General features: G+C 33.1%; 1 protein-coding gene and 1 pseudogene across 2 annotated transcripts; both read right to left on the bottom strand.

Moving 5' to 3' along the window:
- Positions 1-1,148: 1,148 nt before the first annotated feature.
- LOC143575567 (CASP-like protein 2A1) lies at positions 1,149-3,316 on the bottom strand. The gene is made up of 3 exons (XM_077059905.1): positions 3,111-3,316; positions 2,372-2,489; positions 1,149-1,460 (listed from the first exon to the last, which is right to left on the bottom strand). The coding sequence occupies exons 1-3, from the start codon at positions 3,233-3,235 to the stop codon at positions 1,188-1,190; spliced, it is 516 nt and encodes a 171-aa protein (XP_076916020.1). The 5' UTR covers positions 3,236-3,316; the 3' UTR covers positions 1,149-1,187.
- A 12,812-nt stretch (positions 3,317-16,128) lies between these two features.
- Positions 16,129-20,421, bottom strand: LOC143575556 (RCC1 domain-containing protein RUG3, mitochondrial-like; annotated as a pseudogene). Its single transcript, XR_013142787.1, has 4 exons — positions 20,139-20,421; positions 19,188-19,398; positions 17,407-17,705; positions 16,129-16,661 (listed from the first exon to the last, which is right to left on the bottom strand). The product of XR_013142787.1 is annotated as an RCC1 domain-containing protein RUG3, mitochondrial-like (transcript).
- Positions 20,422-27,057: the final 6,636 nt, after the last annotated feature.

Raw genomic sequence — 27,057 nt, 5'->3', positions numbered from 1 at the left:
TAACCACGCCATTAAACATTTTATAGGCATATTTTGAAATAAGTATAATGGTGAGAGAGAACTCTTTATACTCATCTATTTAATCATTTAACGTGAGTGATGACATTAGGAAGATGCGATGTAATTTGGTATAAATGCGCCGTTTACCTTATTATAGACACATTTTTAAACAGGTATAATGATGAGAGAGAACTCCGTATACTCATCTATTTAATCTTTCAAATACCGTTTTCTATGTTCATCGTTACGTAAACTTGGTGAAACTAAATTCTCCTTTAACTAAGGAACTAAAAGAGTCATCTCACGTGCGGTTTGCTCGGATAGAATAGTGGCTTTCTTGAAGTAAATGAATCATAACATATATATATATAGCAACTATCTTGAAATGGAAAAGTAAGCTCCCTCGAAAATGGAATCAGATCCACTAGATTTTAGTGGGATTGCTTCGTCGCATAAATGGCGACATGCACGAATGATGGCCAGAACCACACGTGCAGATTTCCCTGCTCTGCATCCTCTATACATTTATGCCGGAGACGTCGCCAGTGCTATGGGTGAGTTGTCTCTCACTGCCGCGTTCTAATCCTCCCCTCAAATCATAAGAAAAGAAAGCTTTTGACACGTCTTTGCTTGAGTAGCTAGCTATGGGTTCGAGTGACATTTCACCCCTAACCACAACTCATCTGCGCTAGGCTATAAGATAAGATACAATGTACTACTTGACTGGTAAGAAAAAGCTTCTATAAAAATAACTATGCATAGATCACCCCTATTTATGTGGTCCGTTCTTATAAGTACATGTACTTTTCCAATAATAATTATGATATTTAATGTAATTAAACAACCGTTTATCTCACTCTCTTTCTGGCACTTACTATATCTACCGGTAATTAAATACCAGTGGATTATGTAGTTCTAAGATATTCTACTTAAAATTTATTTTGTATTAAGCGCGTTGAAAATAATTTAAACCACAAATCCACAAATCAAACCATACATAAATCGTTTAAATATAGTTTAACCAACCGGCCAATTTTTAAAAGACAAACCGGCCAAACCAGTTTAGTTACATATCCCTAAATACAAGTTATTTTTTAAGTTCAATAATTAAGTTACAAACATAAAACAAAGCATACAAAACATTCATGGGACCAAACAAACACACAAATTTTCGCGAGTCAACTCTCTTAACTCCCGAAGTCAACGATCTCAATTCCTTTGTTAAGGTACCCGACGGGTGCATCATACTTGCTAAAGAGCCTATACGCTGAGATTAGAGATAGTAAAATGTAGCAAATCACCACTAGAAAAGTGATGGTGATTGACGCTGTTGCTTGTTTACAAAAGTGGCCGTAGGACCCACACGCTTCACTCCACGTCACTGCCACGTCACCTTTGTATGTCAGAAAGGCGACCTCTGTCGCCACTGCACCCGCAGCCAATATCAAGTATGTTGAAACCTGTGTAGCAAACGTACTATAAAGCTGAGCATGATCCATATAACCTACATTTTTATTTATTTACTTTTTCACATATTATTAGGACTATAGGTTTACAAATTTATATAAAAAATCAAATGTATACAAAATAATTGCACAAACTACAAAATAAAATTGTTCAACCTGTGAACTATGATATGACAAGTCGATGCAAACACGATCCATTTAGCTAAATGTGTTCATGGGTTCGACCCGAAACCAACCCAAAACTTGTTTCAACCAAACCCAAACCCAAACCCATGAATTCCATGCCAGGTTCATTTTGCGATTTGGTACCATGTCAAAAGTCAATACCCAAAGAGGCATAATACATACATAATCTATATATTGTATCATATGATGTTCACTTATCTTCAACCATCTTGAAGTGGTTATGTTTAAATTACAATAAAAAGTTGAGTAAAAAAATAAAAATAAAAATAAAAAAATAAAAATAAAGATAAAAATAAAAAGTTGTTAATTCTTATTTAAGGAAATCATAGATGACTCAAACCTTTTTTTGGCGCATAAACCATATTTTTTTAAGTGTTTTGTTTTATTTTGTTGGTAAAAAGAGAGACGTTTTTTTCTTTAGTCCCCACGCGTGAAAATACAACGATAGACATTTTTCTACATACATTTTTTTAAAAAAAGTCACTAAGTCACAAAATTTTAAAATAACATTCGAGAGATTGAAAGCTGAAAGAGTTATGATATCAAAAGAAGAATAGAATATGAATCGAACATAGTCGGACACAAAAAATAAAAATAAATAAAAAATAAAAAATGAGGGCCCCCCTAAAGGGGCTCAAGCTATTATAATTATTTTTCTTAAGTCGAACCGATAATAAACTCTTTTTATATTTAAAAGAAGGTGATCGAGAGATGAAAACCTGGTCAAGGAGAAAGAAGGTCCAGGCTCGAGGCATGGTCATCGGACGAGGTACTGCCGTGAAAGCAGCGGATAGTAGCGAATAACCAGCCAATATGCCATTGGCATGCACCAAGAACCTGCATAATTTTATCACAACACATATTATTTCAAGTTGTTCCAATTTAGCATTATTTAAAAGGAAAAAAGACATGTTACCAAAAAATAATATCAAATGTTTACTAACCCTAGGTTGATACCAAAAGAATTGAATAATGATTTGATCATAAATAAAATTCAAAATTTTTAATTAAAAAATTTGTGAAGATTAATAGCAAAAACTATGCATAGTTGATTTTAATTTTGTTTTTGTTATTTACGGTTTTATAACTTTTCAATGATCATCTTTAAAAAGTAAGGATTCCAGTCTTATTTGATTGACAGATTCAATTGTTGAAATTAAACACGACTCAAATTTATTCGTATCAAACACACCAAATTTAACCTGGATATACTAATAAAATCATATAACCTTTATCTCATTTATCAGAACAGGTCAAATGAGTTGACGAGTTGTAATCAAGTTACAAGCGCATTAAACAAGTTTGTGGATAATAAATAGGTTTAATAGGTCAACTAGAGCACAACCCCCTTACAAAACATGCTATAAATTAAAATCAAAAACGTATTTACTTTCGTATCATTTCGTGTCAGAAATTTAATCCCCTTTTAGTGTTCGGGTAGCAAATGATATCAAGTACCTGAAAGCAGTGATGTTGGAGTATGACAAAGAGCCATAATCATTAGTCTCAGAGTCCTTGATCATAACAACTAACGCGGCCACACACAACCCCACCGGAAACAATCTAAGCAGCATCTCCGCCATCCGGATGCCCGAGCCTTCATCTTCTTCATGACATGGTCCGGTTCCACTAACAAAATCAATGGTCTTTTGATTCTTGTTGGCCATTTTTAATTAACCACAAATAATAATATTGTAGCTTAATTTTTTGTATGCTTAATATTTTGTGTAGGAAACAAAGAGATTATTGTGATTGTGATATATGTGTGATGTGTGGCTTGGATTTGGATCATTTTATACGTAATAAATTTGTGGGAGTAAATAATATTAGTGAAGGTAGGTGATGTTACATTGAATGTTTTCATTAAAATGAGTAGGGTGGTGTTCCCCATGTAGACCATATTTTATGATGATATCAATCATATGGTCGTGTGGATGGCACTCGAAGTCTCTATCCACCATCCTTTGGCTAGTTCGTTGTTGTGAATGTACCACGTTAGCTAAACAGGTCGTGTTTAGGATGGCTTCATGGATTTATTAGTAAACTGATGTAAATGTCGTGCTCTAATAAAAAACAAGTATTTATATTACTTAAATACCTATACGGGTAAGTAATGTCGTTTCTACAGAGAATCAATGGAAAGTGCAAGTTTGGAACATATTATTTTTTTTATGATTTTTATTTAATTATTAAGTTGGACAAACATTGTCAAACAGATTTAAAGTGATTATAATCTTAATTATAAAAACGCAACACAAATTGAGTTGTAAACAATTATGAGAAAAGAGTGATTCACTTCATGTTCAGGTAATGTGATAACTAGATAGTCATGAATTCTATAAATTGATTGTGTGGTAATTATTAGACCTAGTAGTTTGGTTGTGATGACAAACAGAACCTAATCCGAGTAGTTAACACTTTTGAACGCGATTACCTAATTACCAGCTTTGTAATATGAAGGCCAATTTTTATGCAATGACTAACGACTATCGGATCAATGGCTACAAGAACGTAATCCTAAACGCTGATGAACACAACTGAATAGTTGATGCAAATATGATAACCAGATTACAAACTGTTTAAACAATCAAAACAAAAGCAATGTAAGATAAAATAAGATAATCAATCAAGCTTCGAAACAATTAAGTACATAGAATTCAATTATAGCAAGTTTACACAAAACTTTAGCCTAAAGCAATCACAATGGTTTTAGCCTAGCATATGCATGATGATTAGCTCACTTATCTAATGAAAGGAAAAGAACATGGACTGATTTGATGAATCGGGAGCTCCGAGATGATGCAAAATCACCCTCTAGATCGTCTATGGCTGCTGGAAGAGAAGATATGTCGAATGTGGGCTGAAAAGTGTTTTATATAATTTAGGTTAAAATTTCCCGTCTTTACTTTCGTTCGCGTAGCGCGAAATTCTTCAACCTCAGTCCTTCACGTAGCGTGAAGGACAAAATAGTCGAGCTCAATATATTGATTCCTTCGCGTAGCGCGGTGGGCCTTCTTGGCAGGAAATTTTGGCTTTTACTTGTTTTATGCATCGAACCGCGTGCCGATCAATTCTGCTCTTCTAGATCATCAATCCAAGCTAGTATATAACGTCAACAAGCATCCTTAGCATCAGACGACCTAAACACAAAAACATGCTTGAAGTACCAAAGTTCACACCATAATTTAACTAGAACTGACTACTTAATATGCTAAAACACATGAAATTTACCCGACAGTCGTAAACCTGTTTAATCCGTTTACTTCTGTAAATTTTCTAAAGGAAAGAAAATCACGCCATAACTTTAAAATTTAGAAGGTTAAAGAAAATTGAGCATAAGATTATATAGTTTAAGGAAGTTATTTTATATACACATATGGGTCCACCCGTTCCACCACTTCTCCGTTCATTTGCAATACTAATCGTGAAAGTGGAAAGCGGATTAGTACAACCCCACGTGATCCATATTCGCTTTTTATATTTTGTGTTGTAAATTCTTAAATATAAATCGAGTTACTATGCAAAATATAACAAAAAATAAAAACCTCATGTTAAACGGGACATGTTTGTGTCAAACTGCGAAAACTTATATCATGTTCATGTTTACATGTATAACACTACTTTCTAGGTTGTGCCAATTTTTCCATGGCTTTAACCGGGTTTGTGATCTTTATAAAGTTGCCTTAAAAAAAGTGGCGGATTCATAAGTTTACATGAGTGAGGATAAACAACGATACAATCAAAACAAGTCGGGTAAAACCAATCTTGTAAAATTTTTCATACTTAGTTACTTAATGGTACGAGGTATTTGACAAAAGTTTTGGATCAAACTCAAATGTGTCGTGTGTGCATAATGAATATGAAAACTTTGGGGTTGTTTGGGATTCCTTATTTTACCTTTTTATAGCTTATAACTTATAGGTTATAAGTTATAAAGTATTTGGGAAAGTTAGGTTTTGTGAGTGTATAACTTATGACTTAAATAAGCCACAAAGAGGTAAAATAAGGAATCCCAAAAACAAAACATTAGATTGGTCAATGATGGCTAATAAAACAATGATATCCAAAAGCCAAGACAAATACTATATTGGTGTTTATGTTATTTTGGTGTTTGTTTAGTAATCCACGAAATAGTAATGATGACATCAACTTAATACTGCTTCAACTTTTAATATTATCTTTTTTAAGTTTAGTTTGAAATGTTTATTTTTAAACAGTAGTTATCATAAACATTACTATAAACTTATATTATATCATACAAACTGAACTTAAATTTAAAAGTAAAGCATCTTTCAACATGCTATTAGTTTCTAAGGCATGAACGCTGTAATATGAAGATAATACAATCGACTCTTTCAAAACGAACACCAAACTAGTCATTTGAGAACGTTTCACAACACCACTCAGATGATTAATGTTACAACCCAACCACGGAAAACTACAGATCTTATGATTTGAAGTGCTTCCTATACGTATAGGCCATTTCATTGATAAAAATACTAGAGATGCATAACGATACTCATTGTCTAAACTCCATGCCTTAAATAGCAAACCCAAGTATATATCGTGTTATCATTCCCGCCTAAACGGATACTACATGAGTCCAGTCAAATGTTCATATATCTCATGACTATATACAACCATAAAAGCATAACATGAATACTAAACACATGCTTTTTGGTCATTTTACATCAAATCAAGTTGAGTATGAGATCATTTTGCTTAAAGTTTAAAACAAAAAAGTATTATGTAATTATTTATATATTTACAAACATTAATATTTTAAGAATAATAATTTGTTTATTAATAAACCTTTTTTGTATTTTAAGACAATAAAAGAAGGGACAATATTAGATGAAAGAGGTGAGTTGTGATATTGTGTTGAGATGACACCTATTGATAAAAAATGAATGCACGAAATAAGGTAAACATCCAATGGTCTAGATCCGGAGTATTGCTATTTATTATAGTTTAAGGACAAGTTGTATAAAAGGTCTATTAATGCTTAATGCATGCTCGGTTTAATGCGGTGGTAGGGGTGACTCAATGAAGGAAGACTAAGATTATTGTGATTTCCAGTTCGATCCTGAGTACGACCGGATTTTACTGTCAGTGGGTCTTCGGGTGCATAGGTTTTCCATGGAATTGAAGATAACTTGAAGGCGTTTAAAGGCTCCGTACGGCTGGGTTAGGCCTGCTGGTGATGGTCTTTGGTCATTTGGTCATCTCATACGGAGTATCTAGGCAATTCTTTGTTTATTGGCCATTAAAAAACACTTAATGCATGATGAAATTAGGTAAACACTTATTAATTATTGTTCTTTTTTTTAATGCCGACTCTCACACTCTTTAACTCAAATTACACATTTTTTTGTCAACCACCGGATTCTCACATGTAAAAATAAAAGTAAAGAAAAAATGGCCTTATCTAATACCTTAGTATCACTTGACAAAAATCTTTTGATCATTCGGAGTTGTTTCATGAGCGATATTGATATTTGTAAATTACTATAAACATATATTAAACGAGCATCACTAGAGGTGCATAAATCAGGCATTTTTTCAAAACTGGAACCGGGTGCAAAAATATCAGGTACAACTGAAACCTGGTGTTTTTAAGAACCAGGTATACTCAGGTAGGAACCGAACCCGGTTCCAAGAACCAGGTAGGAACCAAGAATAGTGATGGGCTATTTTCATTTCACTTCTATTAATGGGCTTGAAAGTTCATGGACTTGCCTTCTGTGATCTTATCAAGATCCTGTGGGCCCTTCTAAATCTGTAAGTTCACATCTGCTCCATGCTCCATTTCGTTGGGCCCATATATCTTATATAATATTTACTATTTAATTGCGATATAAATATATACATTTGTATATTTGTGTTTAAAAATTTTCTAGAAATCTCTTCTAAGTAATTCTTTTTCTTTTTTAAGGTTTTAATTTCACTACTCAACACAATAATCTACATATTCTAATAAACTAAAACAAATATAGACATTTGTCATTTTTTAGTTAATTTTCACAATTTTTTCCCTCCAAAACTAATATATACCCTAATATATATGCAATAGATCAATCATTATTCACTTTCTTTTTACACTATATTTATATAATATCTACATATATTTTTATAAATATAAATATTAACATATTAATTTACTATATATTTCAAAATACTTGATGAATTCCAAAAATCAACAACAAATCATGTTTCTTAAATAAAAATTGTTTCGGGTTTGTTGTTAAACTTAAATTTGTTTTTATAGGTCAAAAGTTGGTAAATATATTATTTGGTACAAGTTAACTACATTTAAGTTAAAATTTGTTACGGGTCAAAAATGAAAATTTTGAGTATTTTTAAAAGTTTGAGAATGCAAACTAGATTTATTGTCAAATTTGTTATGGGTTCAAAGTATTGTTCAAAGTATTGACTTGAAAATGTTAAAAGTATGAAAGTTAGAATTTTATACATGATTCGGGTTTCAAATTTATTTTTATGAGTATTTTTTGAAATAATCAAAAGGTTCGGGATTTGGCAAATTGACTATTTTTCCTTCAACTATTAAAATTTAAGAAAAGATTGCCTATCAATGCTTCTAACTTTTATCAAATTTGAAATATTTATGTTAACATTTTCTTTTCCTTCAATGGTGATCAGAACGTTGTATGGGAAGCATGTAATGCAAAACTATGCTCAAATGAAACAAAATATTCACAAAATTGAATGGGTTAGCATGTTATTTTTATGTTGTCATTATGATAAAGTCGAGGAGTTTTCTGAAACTTATCAAAAATCTTTTTCATGGTGTAGCTCAAAAAAACATAGTTCTTGAAGAACATTCATCGTTACAATTTAATGTTCTATTTTTCTTTGATGGGTGATAAATTGAGAAATATATCAATAAAAGTAACACTCCTTTTGTATTTAAGCTGAGTGGTTAGAACTACTATTGTATAAGATGTCTTATTTCCAAAATTGGTTCATAACCAAAATTCTTTCAATTATACATATATGACACCAAAATTTTCAATAGAAAGAAACATTCTCAGGTACATTTTTGCAAGGACATTTTATTTTATTAAGTTCATTTAAAAAATTCTATTTGTGATGTAAATAAAATCAATTTATGTACACACAGTATAAATACAAGCATAGATGTAATAATTTTTTTTCATATACGCTATATATGTAATTATTTGTTTTACTTGTAATGTTATAATTTGAATTATCCCGTGTATGACACGGGCTCTAAAACTAGTAGTATAATACTATACATTAACTTTCTCTCAATTTGATTTTTTCTTTTTAGATAACTTTCGTTTATTAACTTTAATGCTTTTTTATGAAATAAAGTTTCAACATCTCATTAAATTCAAAACTGTTACAATAAAATGACAGGCAAATGGACAGCAAGCAGCGTCACAACCCCCTTTTGAATAGCAAAACCAATCCTACTAAACCGAAGATTTGGGACTTAGGAGCTGGAAAAACATCATGCATGACACGCTGAACCCTGCTAAAAAATTTCACAGCCTCCGGGGCTAGAAAACCAAATGTATCAAAGGCAACTGAAAGAAACACATGATGATTCTTTAAACAAGCTTTATCGTGTTTATCAATTTTGCCTGATTTAGCCTTCAACGCAGCCTAGCCCACAACAAACCCACGGTCTCTGAGCCCATCAAGAGAAGACATTCCTGTAAGATCCATACAGGCGTGTTTCCCCCTGCCCACCCGAACACAAGAATATCAGCTGGCCGTAGAGTAGACCTCCTTTCAAGCGGCTTCGTAAGAAAGTTAACAGGGGCCTTCTTTTTTTTAGCAGAAATCTCTGTCAGTTTAAGAACATCACGCAGTATATCCCTAATCAAATCATGTCTGTATTTGAATACTTATGCTTTTTTTTTACATTATGGTATTGTAAGCTATACGAACGTTGGTAAAGTGATGAACCAAGTTCCATTGAACAACATCGTTACTGAGTTACTGAGTATTGACTACTACATACCACATGCCACCACGAATACTACATACCATTGGATAAAAACCCTAACCCACCAAATTGCATCCACAATATTCGTCTTAATATCGAGCTCTTTTTCTAAACCTTGATCTTGACGCGTGAGTGGTTTTTCAAGCTCAAGTTTTGCGCCTTTATTATTGATTATATAATTTATATACATTTCAAAGAAAGACCTTAATGAGTCTATGCTTGGCTTTAGCTCAAGTTTGGCATTATAGTATGAAATTAATACATAAAAGTTCAAAAATCAATGGAGTTTAAACTTAAAAATAATCTAGGCATGTTAAGGCTCGAAAACTAACGACCTTTATTTGAGGCCCGGCTTCAGCTCGAGCTCCACAACACACAATACCCGACCATTTTGAGCTTTTATCGATCCGATTTCAAATAGCTCGTGAGTCATTCGGTTCGTTTGCACCCCTAGTGACCATTACTTTTAACCCCAAGGGCGTAGGCAACTTTTGGAGACTGAACCCATACAATTTTTTTAGTGTTATATACTCGTGTATATCGACATTGCACTCGTAGAAATTTCGACATTGCACTCGTGTGTACCGAACCGTCGAACCCTTAGAAACCCTGACAAAGAACGCTAACCCACATTTCAAATAAAAATAATAACTTGTTAAACCCATAACATTTATTCTATAAACATCGATTGCTACATTTCTATCAACTCTTTTTGCATTTTAATTTCATTTTTGTTATTTTTATTACGTGACTCGACCCGAACCACAGGACTTGGCATAAAAAACCCAGACGTTAATGATAGACAATCAATTATCTATCCCTCGAAAATTTCTAAACTTGTAAGAAAAAAAGGGGAGATGTCATAGAACGGTAACAAAGTTTCATAAGTGTTCCAATTAGGTCACTCATGAATATTTTCCTAAAATTGGGTCACTAAATCTTTAGATCGAGTTTCACCGATATTTTTTGTGTGTCAAGAAAGAAATGAAGGATAAGAAGTGGGTATCGGAATTTGTAATATATGTAAATAAATAAAAAAAAATTAATTATATTAAAATTTTAAAATAAAAATAAAATTCACGTTATTATTTAAAAAAGTTAAAAAGATTTCCTATGTAAAACGAAAAAGGCTAAAAAATATGTTAAAACCTTTAATTTAATAAAATATAAAAGTTGAGTGACTTAAATAAAACGCTTTTTAAGTTTGAGTGAAATAATTGAAACACTTTTAAAACATAAATTTTAAAACTCAGTAACTATTTATGAAATAAATAAATAAATCTGATAACACTAACTTCAAATTAACCCAACAAAACTCAATCCGGATAAACCTGGCCCACACTACTATAAACAAGTGGCCCAAAAACAGACACAAATTACACCACCAATTCACCACCTCCACAACCACCAGAGCAGTGATAGAACAATGGCTACAAACCTTGTCCATGGCATCAACCACCACCAGATGCCACGTCACCAATGCTGCACTTCCCGCCATAAACCAACCTCCATGCATGCCAACTTGGCAGTAACTTGTTGCCTAAAGCATTCAGTTACTCTGCTGCTACCTAAGCGAATTCGGGTTCCGAAAACACGAGTTGTTAATAAGTTCAATATAGTTTCGGCGTCTTTGGATTTAACTGAAGACAATGTGAAGCTGGTTTTGAATGATGCTAGATCAAAGGCAAGCTTGTGATCAAATATTAATAAATTTATATTAATTAGTTTGAAAACCATAACTTTGGTTTAGTTTAATGCAGTTCTCACACATTTTTGATACGGGAGTTGGAATGACAGGTAACCGAAAAAGCCTATCTGAAACCGAAAAAACCAAACTGAAATAATCGAACCAAAAAAAAACGGATTGTTTGGTTTTTATGTTTTCGTAAAAGGCGAACTTTGGTTTGCTTAGTTGGGTGGTAGGGTAGGAACTAGTGCTTATTCTGAATTAATAGGGATTAATCGGATTGAAATGTATATGTAACTTTTCAAATACATATACATACATACACACACACACACACACACACCAAGTTTACAATTTTGGACTAAATAGGACTAGTCGGTGGGTACCGATAAGCGATTAATCGGTGTCTAATTGGCGCCTAGGAGCGATTTTTACAACCACGGATTAATTGGTGACAGGGCTGGCTTCGAGAAAGGCTAAAAAATTTTGGGCCAGAGGCGAGCCTAAATTTGGGCCTAAAGACTTAAGCAGAAAATAAACTCGATAACTCATAAAAAAAAAGTAAATCATACGATGATAATAGTAATTTCAATACACAAAACATAAATATTGTAGCAAAATAATCTAATTTAAATGTGTTATTCGTCATCGTCTATTCGCTAAACAAACTGATTAATAACTGAATTTCAAGCATACAGTTGTTGACATGAATTATGAATAATTAAATCTAATTCAATAAATTTTATAAATAATTAAATCTAAGATTCTATTATTTTAAGTCAACATAATTCAACATAATTCAATAAACAAACAAAACATGAATTATGAATAATTAAATCTAAGATTCTATTATTCTAAGTCAATAACTTTTATAAAACTAATCAAAAAAATAACTAACCTGGATCAGAAATTCAGAATTTTGGAGAATCGGAGGCTGGAGGTTGGCGGTGGTGGTGCTGCAGTGGTCGTGGCGTCGTGCAGGTCTGGACGGCGACCGGCAGTCCGGCAACGGACGGCAGGAATGGTGGTCAGTCTCAGTCGTGCCGTGGTTGTTTCTTGTTTGGCTTTCTGCTTTCTGGCTTTCTGCCTTCTACGGTTCTATTTTTTGAGACTAACAACAAAATAACAAATTAACAATAAAAATTTTTTGTAATTGGACAAATAATTTGGGCAATTGTACATGATTTTATATGGGCCTAAACAAATTGAAGATCTAAGACTATAAGTTCAAACACAATTTTTTTATAACAATACATACATACATACATACATACATATATATATATATATATAGGAAGAGGATCAAGAGAGAACTCCTTAAAGAGAGAACTAGAGAACTAATAAAGAAATATTTTTAATTTAATTAAAAAAATATTTTTAAATTTCCGTTTTTGCCATTATTCTTATATTATGTTACCATTTACTCGAAAAATATAAAAAAAATAAAAAAAAAACTCGTTGTAGTGCACATATGCAATACATCGATTTTTTTTATTGCATATGTGCACTAGTGTGTATTTTGATATGTGCAATTATGTTGAATAGCATGTATGCAATTTTTTGTATTGTATTAGTGCAATAGTGTTATATTATATACAAAAATACCAAAAAAACAATATAGTGCATATGTGCATTAGTGTTGTATTGCGTATATGCGATAGTTTGTTTCGAGTACAATTATTAGTGTTTGTATTTACATATATTCAATAATGTGTATTGTATAATGCAATTGTGTTGTATTATATGCAGTAAAACACTATCGTATATATGCAATACACATTAGTGCACATATGCACTACATCGCCGGTTTTTTTTTAGGAACAATATCATCTTATTAGAAGGAGGAAAGAAAAAAAAATCACAAAATATTTTTTAAAAAAAAGTTAAAAATAGTTTTTATTAGTTATCTAGTTCTCTCTAGATCCCACCCCTATATATATATATATATATATATATATATATATATATAATTTTTTTAAAAATCTTCTGGCCTAGCGGGTAGTTGGGCCTATGGCGGTCAATCCCTCTGCCACATATAATAGCCGGCCCTGACTGGTGATTAATTGCCAATTAGTGTGCTAGCGATTCAATTTTTCTTAATCAGACCAACAAATCGATAGTTGGTCAAGGCCGGCCCAAATCCTTCAACATCGGTCAAATTTCGATTAAAAAATCTGTCAAAAATATCCAAAATGGGTCAAATTTCGGTAAAAATCTGTCAAAATTGGTCAAAATTTGTCAAATTTCGGTCAAAATCTTTAAAGTATTTGAAAACTTATGCTCATTAATCCAATTGGATTAATAAGTTTGAAAATTATAAATTTAATTTTGAAAAATTTTGTATGTATATATATATATATATAATTTCGAAAAATTACACATAAATTTCCAATTGATTCATCCAAACTAATCACTAGTCGGTACTAGCTAACAAAATATTTTAGCACAAATGTATAATAATCAATAAAATACTAACTAACAAAACAATTTAGGCACATAATCATTATTTTTGGTCAACTATTTATTTATTTTTCAGCTCAAATTTTCAAGCACGAATGGAAAATTTTGAAAAAATCAAATGGTTTCGAAAAACTCAAATGTCTGTATTTGAAAAAATCAAATGGTTTCGACATTTCGGTTTTTGGTTGACTTTTAGCCACAAAACCGAACAGACCAACGCACACCCCTGTATGAAACTACAGATTATGAAACAGGAGTTGCAGAATTAGCTGAAGTTGATGGACCGTTTGTGAAGATCAGACTCAAAGGCCGATTCTGGCACGAACGATCACTGGTATTAGCTAGGCTCGGGAACTATTTAAAGGAAAGGATCCCTGTAAGCTTATTCGACTGCGAACTTGTTACCTAATTCTCATAACTGTCAGCAGCCTTGATCATCAATGGCTGAAATGTTGTTTTACAGTAGATATTGGAAGTGGATATTGAAGATGAGAAGCAGTTGGATGACAGTCCTGAAAACTTTTGATGTTTTAGAATCAAAATTAATTGTAAGCATTCATTTAACACATGTTTCATATGGCAAGTTCAATATTATGTTTAAACAATAACTAGCGGTTGAGCCCGCTCATGAGCTACTCGAGATACGCTCGTTAAAAGCTCGAATCGAACTGAGCTTAAATGAGCTCAAGCCTGTGCTCGAGCTTTTGTTAAAGCTCATTAAATAAACGGGCTCGAGCTCGAGCTTCAGACATTGAGCTTGAGTCGACTCGTGAGCCTAAATGAACTTTTTTTTATATATTTGTATAATTACTATTATTATATATAAACATTTGATAAAAATAATTAAATAATATAAATTATGTTATATATAAAAATTAAAATTTTTAAATACATATGTAAATATGTATAAAATATATAAGTATTATTATTAAATAGTTAATTAATAATAAACGAGCCAAGCTCAAGCTTTTGAAATACAACTCTAAACGAGCCGAGCCCTCTAAAATTCAAATGAGCCTAGATCAAACCTAAATGAGCTCTGGCTTGGCTGGGCTCGTTTAAACCCCTAGTCTTTTGCTTCATATTAGGATAATGGATTCATTTCAAGTTTAAAATAACAATGAACTCCAAAAAAAGTTTAAAAAAAATTGTTTATAAACTGTGTTTTTGGGATTGTAAATTTATAAGTTTTGACCTCAAAAGTCAAACTGTACCTCTTTTCAAACAATTTTACTTTTGAGGTCAAATGGGTTCACTTTCAACCATAGCATTTACATGAATTCAACTTCTAATTCTACAATGAGTACTAAATATACAATAATTCATACAACTGAAGCATTTGTTATCTTCATAGAAAATGAAAGATCAAAAGGTTTGACTTCCAAAGTCAAACGACAGATGCAGCCATAACTTTATTTCTGTAACCGTATCTAATTAAATCACTAACTTTTTGCATCTCTTCTTCGTGTTCCTGTGATAGACGGTGCTACTTGTCCCGCCATAACAACTATATGCGTCCTCAAAGCCGATACATGATCACCGAGTGACTCAACAAAATCCACAGGTTTTGGTGAGATCCACAATTCCTGAAGCATAAATAAATGACTCTTTGTGGAGATGAATTGTTTCTCATTTGAATCACTACAAAATATGATAAATTATAATTTTATTACACATTTTAATATTATAAAACAATTTGTTTCATACATATTCTATTTTTATTCGATGTCACATCTTCATTCCAAAGGTGCAACTCGCAAGTATGAGAAGTATAGCAACTGAATTCACTAAATAATAATCAAGTTTCATTTATATAGTTAGGATGATATTCATCAACTTACAAAGAGTGAAGAGTGATCAAGTGTAAAGACGGTCTAATTATCGACACAGTAACCTATGCGAGCTTATAATTTTTGTTAAATTGTCACCGGCGTACCACACTGGTTTAATAGCACTAGTTTCTGTTATTGAAAAGATATCCTTTAAATGCTAATAGCATACATGCATTAAATAAAGTATGAGTAATATCACAAGAAAAAGGCATGATTAATGAATCTCAGCCTCTGTTTTCTGGTTCAACAAATATAATTGCAGCAACAATAACAGAAGTTGATTATTTCTAACATAAACTAAAATAGCATCAACTGAAGATCCAAAGTAAAGCCATAAAATTATATTTAATCCATTCTTTTTATAAAATTAATGGCTTATCAAAACCACACAATTCTTTAAGGAACTAAGAAGCAATACAAGACTAATTAAAAGTGAACAAAAATTTACTAAGAACATAATTTTGATCCCCAAATGAGTAATTAGCAAGCAACAGCTAGATGCAAGTAGTGTTCAAGTTGCTTTGAATTAATGTAATATATAATAACCATTTAGTTGCTGGTTAAAACCAGAGTATGATCAAACCCTGCAACCGCTTGCAAAACATTAACCCCTTCTGAAAACTCAACCAACATGGGCTCGGGCTCGTTTGCAGAACTACCCAGCCCGAGCCGCCCGTTCCTACCACACCCCCACGAAAACGCCTCACCACTAGCCGTGACAGCAATGGTATGCACCCGCCCGCCTGACACTAACACCAGGTTTTCACCTAAAAGCCTGTCAACGGGCAATGGGATGTTGGTGGGACCCTCTCTCCCGAGCTGAGAATCCCGACCCCAACCCCATGAATAAATGCCTGAAATGCCCCCACCGCCTTCTGCTGATGGGATTCTGCATATTGCTAATGAGTGGCCCAGCCCGGAAGCGATGGAGACCGGGTAGACACTTATGTCAACTGGTAGAAACTCCATGTATTGCGTTGACCGACCTAGTTGACCATATGCATTGCTTCCACCACTTAGTAAGTTTCCATCACCTAAAACAAGAACCCATGATTTCAAAAACCAGTACAAGTACACACACACAAAAAAAAAAAAAAACTAATAGTAACTATTTACAATATTTATATCTATAGGAGTATCTATAGTTTTTGGCTGTATTTTATTTATTTATTTATTTATTTATTTAAGTTTCAGTTTCACATCTTGTACATACGCCTTTAACCCATTTAATTTTACTAATTTGATTTTTCTCTTATAATTTTCGTTCGTTAAACTTTTTAAAAAACCAAACACGCAGTCGTCATTCATTCTCTTTTCTCAACTTTCTGACATATCTTTACCCAAAAAAGAAAAAAAAAACTTTCCGACACAAATTTTATTATAAATGAAGTTGTATTCAAAACAAAACATTTTTTTGAATAGTAAACTATACCGAGCACTGCAACTGTATCGGTATCATCACGAACTGAACTAATACCAACCGAACAACCTAGGTACTGGCGCCAGTATTATCGAGACGTATTTACTTTTATTGTTTGCAATCTGTGTAAAACACGCATTGATATCATTTTAAGCATATCACGACTTTTTTTTTGGGTTACACAAGACAACTTTTGTGTAATCAAACTGATGTAAATAAACACTTTAATTACCGATATCCAAGCGGTAGCTCTCAACTTTATGTTTGTAACTTTTATTTCACTAGGTCTGATACTATTGTAAACATTATTTAATGCTGTACTCGTATACCAAATTCACTGATGGTCTAACACGACTTACGTAGAAGAACCAAGGTATGATCGAGCCCACATGACATGTCGGCAACCTCAACGCCTTTAAGTTCATCAACCAAACAAGGTTCCCAGATTATGGGCATATTGTTCTCATTGTCCATAGCTTCTAACACCACTTTCTCAGCATCTTCAAGCTTTAAACTTGGAAGATAAATTAGTATTTGAATCAAGAGGTGAAGCACACATAATTGTCCTCTTTCCTAATCTGCCATCTGCTGAATATCCCCAACCATATAACTTTCCATCTTTGGTAAGTGCAAGTGCATGCCCCCATCCAAATGAGACCTGTGTATTACAATTTGTTCTATGTTTTTTATGCAATTTAAAAATAAAATAATTGGTTTTCTAAGCCATGTTTTATTAAGGGTGGCAGTTTCCGACACTAACCCTACACGACAAGAAAATGATCAGATTTTGGGTTGGCATATTTTATTTAAAAAACGAGTCATATTTAGATTGACCTTGTTAACTAAACGGGTCGTGTCCAGATTGATCTGTTTAGTTAACCACGTCGACTTACCCACAAACTCGATTAACAAGTTTACAACTTGATTACCACACACCAATCCGTTGACCCTTTTTACACAAATTAGATAAATGGGTTAAACGGGTCATGCTCGGGTGTTGATGTCTTTGACCAAAAAAAAAAGATTCGTGTTCGTATTAAAGTGTTAAACAGTTCAACCCGCCAACCCATTTGATACGTTTAGATAAATGGGTAGGTGGGTTGAATTGTTTAACGCTACCTCAGCCCAACAAGAAAATGATCAGATTTTGGGTTGGTATATTTTATTTAAAAAACAAGTCATATTTAGATTGATCTGGTTTATTAAACGGATCGTGTCCAGATTGATTTGCTTAGTTAAACAGGTTAACCCCTAACCGTTTAAGACCCGTTTAACCTCTTTTTCTACTACCCACAAATTCGATTAACAAGTTTACAACTTGATTACCACACACCAACCCGTTGACCATTTTTACACAATTAGATAAATGGGTTAAACGAGTCATGCTCAGGTTGATGTCTTTGACCAAAACAAAAAAAGATTTGTGTTTGTATTAAAGCGTTAAAACAATTCAACCCGCCAACCCATCTGATACGTTTAGATAAGTGGGTTGGTGGGTTGAATTGTTTAACACTACCTCAACCCGACAAGAAAATGATCAGGTTTTGGGTTGGCACATCTTACTTGCTTAAAAAAACGAGTCAGATTTAATTTCACCTGGTTAATTAAACGGATCTTGTTTGGATTGATCTGTTTGGTGAAACAGGTCAACCCACTAACCGTTTAAGACCCGTTTAACCTCTTTTTCTACTTCCCACAAACTCGATTAACAAGTTTACAACTTGATTATCACCCACTAACCCGCTGACCCGTTTTACACAATTAGATAAATGGGTTAAAGGGGTCATGCTCAGGTTGATGTCTTTAACGAAAAAAAAAAAAGATTAGTGTCCGGATTAAAGTGTTAAACAATTCAACCCGCCAACCCTTTTGATATATTTTGATACATGGGTTAAACTAGTCGAATTAGGGTTAATGTTTTTAAATTTTAACATAAAAAAATGGGCTTGTTCGGGTTGATCAATTCAACCCCGTGAACCCATCATGATTGACAACCCTACGTTTATAAGCTATCTAGTAACGGGTTCTCACAGTTGCAAAAATATTATATGATCACTTTAAAATGAATGCCAAACACCTCTAGGTTTGAAGATGATATCAAGAACCATTAATTCTACCTTAAGAATGGTAATTAGACCACCTTAATTATCTCTTCTTTATCAAGAACTTTGATCCTAGACGAAACGACAGCCTCTGTAATCCCAGTTCCAAGCCCTAATTGCCCACGCTTCGATTTCCCCCAAATCCATAACGACCCGTCAACTCCAATAGCTGCAGACACAACACCAGACGCAGATGCCGATATGACATCACTCAACCCGTTTACCCTTCCCGGTTCAACCCACTTTTCCCTGTCACAAAACGACGTATCAAATCAAGTAATTAATAATTCCGTATCAGTATTTTCGGTATCCGTACTGATAACATATAGAGATGGGCATTTTGTAACGTGTACCGTACCATACCGATATGGCGATATCATACCATACCGGTACCGTACTGATAGATCGTCATTTTCTGGTATCAGAAGGGGTGTAAGTTTCAAGCTCAGCTTTGCGACTCGTTTTCTCTAGCTCGGACTCAGTTCGTTTATTATTTACTGATTAAATTTTATAGATTTTTAACTATTTTGGAAAAACCTTAAACGAGCAAGAGCTTGGCTCAAGCTTGTGAAGTACCCTTGGCTTGAGCTTGGCTTCGCGAGTCGTTTTTTCAAGCTCGAACTCGGTTTGCTTATTGTTTATTGATTAAATTTTATAGTTTCTTTTTTTTTAACTATTTTGGAAAAAACCTTAAACAAGCAACAACTCGAACACAGTATTTTTAAGTTTTACCATAAAACTTAAAAATACGCAACGCTCGATGACCCTAAACGAGCTTCCCATAGAAGGCTTGAGCTCGGAGTCAGTAACTAAACAAACTTTATTTGAGCTGAGCCCGAGCTCAAAAAAGTCCAGTTTTATTGAACCATCTTTAATGGGAAGCTCGTTTAACCATAAAACTTAAAATATAATAAAACAAGCTTTATTCGAGGCTCGAGACAGTCACATCCCTAACTAATAATCACTCTAAAAATATAATAAAACAAAACCTAGAGGAATCAATATCACGGCCAAGTTGACATTCAACATTCCGGCCCCACGTCCATAAGTGGCCGTCGGAAGTAACGGCAAGAGAGTGGTAGTGGCCGGCGGCCACGGTGGTAACGTTGGGCGGTAGCCTTGTGATCGGCGTTGGTTCGTACGCGTCGGAACCGATTCCGACAACGGATGTGGGTATGCCAAGACCACCGTGGTGGTTACGACGGTGGTGGTGGTTAGCCGGCGACGGCCGGTGGAACACGCCGCCGTGTTTAAAGCTCGAAACATCATCATTTCTTGAAAGCTTTTGGTGGTGTTTGATGGGATTCAAGTTATCAAGGGGCTCTGGTGAGAATGATTAAAGTGACTCGTACCGGGTAAGTGTTATTTGGTTGGACGTGTAAATAAGTGTAAAATGAATATTTTACCACTATGAACTATTTAGAATAAACTATCAAAATTTTTCTTTTCGTTCGTTCCTCCGTTTTTATTGTAACACAATATACACAATACACAAATATACATACATAAAAATAAAACAATATACAAAAAGGTTTCAATTATACAAAAAAACTCAAAGTATCACAAATATTGTGTTTAAAACTAAAAGTTATATACAATAACTAAACCAGCGTCTTCATTCCTGCAACCTGAACCGATGTTTTCATTTTTGCAACCTGAACCGATGTCTTCATACCTGCAACCTGAACCGACGTCTTCACCTGAACCGTAGAATTTGCCTAACAAAAGACAGTTACATTGATATAATGAAGCTTAAAAAATATATGAAAATGTAAGAGTGTGCATGAAATGAGTTTGATCTGTTAAATCGTCTCGCGAGACCCATGAACCTCATCCATGTATTTTAAGTTAAAGGGTCAAGGTTTCTATTTTTCTTACCAACCACACACACACACACAAAAGTAGGAACCCGCGTGATGCTACGACGGCGACAAGTTGGCAACGCGATACTCGTATATGTTAATTTATCAATCCTTTCGTTATATGCAAGGACGACAAGATGCATTACAATTGCATTCCACAAGAACTACTGCATTATGGGTGAATTACTGCTTCAATTATGAAAAATCAACCTTAAGACTTAAACTTTGTATGCAATGAGTAAATAAGAATCAAACATATGAATAAAAAAAATTACAGATTATGAAAAGTCAACTTCAACATTCAAAAAGATTGTAAACCATTTTCATAACAGAAACAATACGAGTACAGATTCATTACAATATTAATAACCATTGCATTACACGATACATACAATTCACAATTAATAAAAACAACATACAACCAAGCTATCTAACATCTTGCATTCAAGCTTATCTAATATACATATGTATTATTATATGTATAGGAAACATCTAAACGGTTAAAATATAGTGTAAGCTCTTATGGTCCGGTTCGGTTTAATATGGCCGGTTTTTGGCATAAACCGTAAACTAAACCGTTAACTATGGCTTGAAATTATTGAAACCGGCTGACCAAAGTTAATCACAAAAACCGACCATGAAACCAAACCGACATCTGGTTTGGACGGTTTCACAGTTCACAAGTTTTCTTCAACTTCAAGTTCTGTAATTTTTTTATTTTTTCTTATCTCAAACTAATCCACATAATGGAAATGGCTATAACTCTATAGCTTATCAGCATACTATCTATGCATAACATGAAGAGCTTCAATAGTCACATGTAACTGATTAACTTCCTTCATTAATTCATCAATCTTATTTGATTGAAAAATTGCATATGAGACATATAAAATCAAAATATAATCATTTGAATTAAGTAGGCACGATAGTGATAAGTAAAGGAATTTGACCTCAAATAAGGTCAGCACTGACCTTTTGCGAATGAAACCTCATGAAAATCTAAGGGGCGTTACTAGTCTTTTCTTGCCAAAGCATTTGTGTCGAAGGATATGAAATTGTATAGTTGGATGTGCAATCCAAGGTATCAATTAATATGACAAATTGATCGAATTCGTCATGTTTGATGCTCTATTTTGATCAATTTGGCAAAGAATTTGGATTGAAATCGAAATTAAACCCTAATTTAAAGAAAAACTATGTAATTTGACAGATCTACTGAATTTGATGTGCTTTACACTCCGTTTTCCGATTCAAAATCAAAATTGATCCCTAATTTGATGAAACACTATCTAATATGACAAATCTATTAGAATTCGTCTTAGTTTCATCGCATTTTCAACGACTTTGTTCAATAGAATTCGCAATGAATTTGAAATTCGGAATTTAAATTGGGAAGTTATTTAAAGAAAGTGATGAAATTAGGGCATACATGCCCAAAGGAAGAAAATGAATTAGTTGTAAGTTTTTTTTATTTAAGTATTTTTGTTTTTATTATAGTTGGTTTATTTTATTAACCTAGTGTTGAAAATAAATAAAAAAATTGAAATACATAACAACACTTTAGTAAGATTAAAGACTTAGCTAAATAAGCCATATCTATGACATAGCTAAATAAGCCATATCTATGACACTTGTTTTTTTGGGCTGGTTAATTAGAGCATTCACATCCCTTCCCCTATATATTTGAGTAAGTTCTACATTTTGTAGGGTGTGGTTGTGAGTAGTTGTGAATAAAGGAGAGATAAAATTTTATTGTTTATCTGTATATTTAAGAGGCACTGTTCACCCCATTATTTTTTAATATTTTTTAAAAATGGTTGTGAGTGGAGAAAAGATAAAACGTAATGATAAAGCTATAAAAATATTATTTAATTGAGAAAAAAGAGAAAAGATGTAGTAATGTTTAGTATAATTATAAAATTGAGGATAGAGGAAAGAATATGAATGCTTTTAATGCTTGATTGCGTATGCGACATCACTTTTGATTAACTAACAATAGTCTAAGATTGCTATTAAAAAATGTCATTAATTATTCACCAAACTAATTAAATGCTCCACCACGCAATAGTAGTATAAAAACAACCTAGCTCAACAACCCAAGACATTAATACAAATCACCTCGATAATTTCTTGTAAAAATTTTCTATTGTCCTTTTAACCATGTTTACCTTCTCCAACAGGTTGAGTCATAACAAGGTTATGATTAGCACTAAATATGCTGCACATAGTTCTTTTAGCCAATCGACAGATGAACGATCCATCTCTTCAGAAATCGTTGCCCCCCAAATGCTTTAATTTTTTATGTCAAACTTTTTGATTGGGCCAAATACCTCGACCACAACAGCCCTAGAGGTCAACCTGGAACTTCAACTAGGTCAACCTTGTGCTAGTGTCAATGAGGTACGAGGAAGGAATGAAACCCCTCAGGTACCTGTTGATCTAACACCGGCTTTGGGTCACAAGACTTTGGAGCATGACTCAAAAAGGATAAGAGGACTTCCTTTGACCGAAGGGCCACCAACTCCGGCCCGAGTCCAACCAAATCAAACCCAAGGTTTTGCTGGCTCTAGTATAGCAAAGCCTAAAAAACGTGACTATTACGGACCATGTGTTAGATGCGGGATGGTCTTTGAAACGTCACAACGTTATGCTGGTCACATGAGGGGCCACTATATGCAAGACAAGAGTACGGAGAGGGCAAAGAAAATGATTAAGGAAGGCTGGGATGTAACCAACCGAAACCCGCTTACCATCCAATCACCGCCCTACAACTCATTAGCGGTATCTGAACCCGCCGTTAGTCGCTTTCAACGACACCGCAATACCCCTAAACCTACCCCTCTTTCTCTCCTCTCCACGCACAAACATAAATCTCCCTCTCCTCTCCTTTCTTTAGTGACCACAACCCGCACCCCCTATCCGATGTCAATAACCGCGTTACGTGCAATGATGTACCCGCACGGTGACTCTTGTTCGGGCTGGGGTTCCCAAAGGTCCCCCCGACCTACCTAATAGATTTAATATTAATTAGTCCAAAGTCTCAAGTTTGTGATAACTTAGGAAAGCTTGTCGTACTTTTTCGTATCTCTTTTACTGATTTTAGGCATCCTTTTCCCTTTTTCTTGTTTCAATGTTATGGAGCCTTCATGTAGTATTTCTTTTAAAATGGATCTATTTCTTGATTTCAATTTGTGTTCTTGCTAGATGTTTTAAATCCATGAATCGTCACCATTTGAGTTTAATTAATTATACCATTTAAAAAAATTTTAATTTGTTGTTAAATAAAATCAATGTTAAGTTATTATTGCTAGATATTACGAAATAAATATATTATTTCACATAAGAGCTTTAATTAAAATTTGTTGACCGCTTAAGGATCGATGTTATCACATGTAATAGATATACTATTTATAACAAGTACATATCCATCATGTTGACCATAAAGCATTGTGTAATTATTACAAGTTTACAACAAATTAATACTTTGTTTGGTAATTCGTGTGTGTGTATATATATATATATACCTATATATATAGGATTAGTTTAGAATAAAAACCCACGTGAGTTGTGAAAACTTTAAAAACCCATTCTCAACCACATGTTTTTAATTAAAGATTAAATCTTGTGGTCCACAATTAAAGATAATAAAAAATATAAAAGTTTATTTATATTTTCCCTCTCCTGAAAACATATATAAAAATTACTAAAAAATATTAAAAAAATAGCAAAACATTTTTTTTATGTTTTCGATGTTTTGTATTAAATATGACAACATATATTACATGTAACAAAAAAAAACGATGTTACGTAGGGTTTTCACGGGTTTTCTCAACTCAAGAGGGTTTTTAAACTATACTTCTCCTATATATATATATATATGATTAGGTTTATTTTAGAAATGATTCTTATAGCGAAAAGTTTAATAAGTGATCCCAACCATTAGATTATTAATCAATGGTTGAAACTTTATTGTATTTATTGTAATTAATAAAATTTGAAAGACATTAAAATAAATATGAAAATGTTAGTTTAGGTAGAATAAAATAATTAATTATTTAATTTATCTCATCTATCCCTAAATAAAAGCTCAAAGCATAAATATCCAAAAGTTATGATTTATAAGTTACAATTTATTTATTTCATTATATGTTAGTGTAAGATCTAATTTTGTTTTTTTTTTTCACCAATAAACAACTTTTACTTTATAAGATTTAATCAAAATAGTATCTTCATCATTGATTACTCATTTGAAAAAAAAAATAATAAATTGAATATTTGTAAGAAGGAAAAAAATGTGTACGAAGAAATTGAAAATGTGTATGAAAAAATTAAAGATGTGTAGGAAAAATTTGAAGATGTGTAGGAAGAAATTAAATATACGTAGGAAAAAATTGAAGATGTGTAGGACGAAAAAAAAGTGTACGATGATTATAGATATGTAGGAAAAAATATGTTGTGTATGAGAAAATTAAATATGTGTAGGAAAAAAAATTAAGATGTGTATGAGAAAATTAATGTTGTGTAGGAAGAAATTGAATATGCGTAGGAAACAATTGAAGATAATGTAGTTGTGTAGGAAAAAAATATATTGTGTTGAGAAAATAAAATGTGTGTAGGAAAAAAATTAAGATGTATATGAGAAAATTCATGATGTGTAGGAAGAAATTGAATATGCGTAGAAAACAATTGAAAATGTATAGTGTAAAATTTCGGATTTTCAAACCCGTATTCGTTTGCATATAACCTGATCCGGTAACACTTTTAGATCGTTATTATTCATCAAGAAATTAATATTTATAAGTATTAAAGATTACAAGTTCATTTTAGGCCCTTATACTTTCCTAAGTAGTTCATTTCTTATTTAATGCATAAAAGATTCAATATTTGACCAAATAACAAACCACAGGGACCAAAATCGTCAAAAATCAAAATCTCTCCCCTATGGTTGCCAGAGCACCGCGCGGTGGCGGCCCCTCCTTTGGTCGCGCGGCCTGGTGGTGGATCTGCACATATTCATCATCCGATTTTGTTTTCTTAACTCGTTTAAGGTATAAAATCGTTTATTTTAAGCATTATTGAGTGAAATAAGGACCAAGTAATCATAATATAACTAAAATAAAACTCCTAATTCGTTTTCTCTTGTCCAAGATCAGATCTTTATGAATCTTTCGGTGATTCTTTCCTTAAAACCATATTTACTTGCTTAAACGAGTGACATGTCCATAATTGGTTCGTTTTTCCTATTCCTATATAAACACATCATAATTCCCTGCTGTAAAATTTAATCTAACCCTAATACACCTCGTCCAGCCGTCACTTACCTCTGGTCATCCCCAAACCTTTCGGTTTTTGCATATTCGTTGAAGATACAAGACTTGTTCGTTGACTTTGCTTGCTTTAGGACCTTTGATTTCCGTTTCTCATCAATCCTTTCACTTTCTGGGTAAGTTGTAAATTGTAAAATCGTTCATATATATTCCCCAGTCAATAAACTTCAATCAATTTCGGTGGTTGAAGGGTGTTGACTGGTCAAATCGTTTAAAACCCGTTAAAGGGCAAAACAGTCAACAAGTTTGACTTTACGTTTTCTCATACTTCTGGTCAGATTCAACGTTCGGTCCAGAAGAATTTTTTTCTCGTAACGAAATTTTAAGGCTACTGACCAAACCCGACTTCCGACTTGCTGTTCGGATTTTGGTCAGTACCAGCTCGCTTAAACGTTTAATTCAACATAACTAGAGTTCTACTCATCCGTTTGGATTGATTCCAGCGGCATTAAGTTCGTTTTTATTTATAGTTTCATATCACCAAGTTTTAGGTTCTGATCATTAATCTCGTTTGACGCATAGCGGACGATTCGCTTATTCGTTAACTCGTTTATCGTATTTATCAATCACTTGCCTTCCATCTAAGGTGAGTTTTATCATTCCCCTATTTTACTCAGTTTTCTAAAACGTTTTGGGGACATATGCGTATATCATACTATATATATATATAACAAACGTGTAATTGTGTGTGATTAATCAAATCTACTTGTTATGTGTTT

This window comes from Bidens hawaiensis, unplaced genomic scaffold (assembly GCF_021521415.1).
Source record: "Bidens hawaiensis isolate Kalapana, Puna unplaced genomic scaffold, B.hawaiensis_p1.1 tig00027541_1, whole genome shotgun sequence".
NCBI classification, from domain to species: Eukaryota; Viridiplantae; Streptophyta; class Magnoliopsida; order Asterales; family Asteraceae; genus Bidens; species Bidens hawaiensis.
Note: the sequence above shows the minus strand (reverse complement) of the source record. Positions and strands in the feature narration are given on the sequence as shown.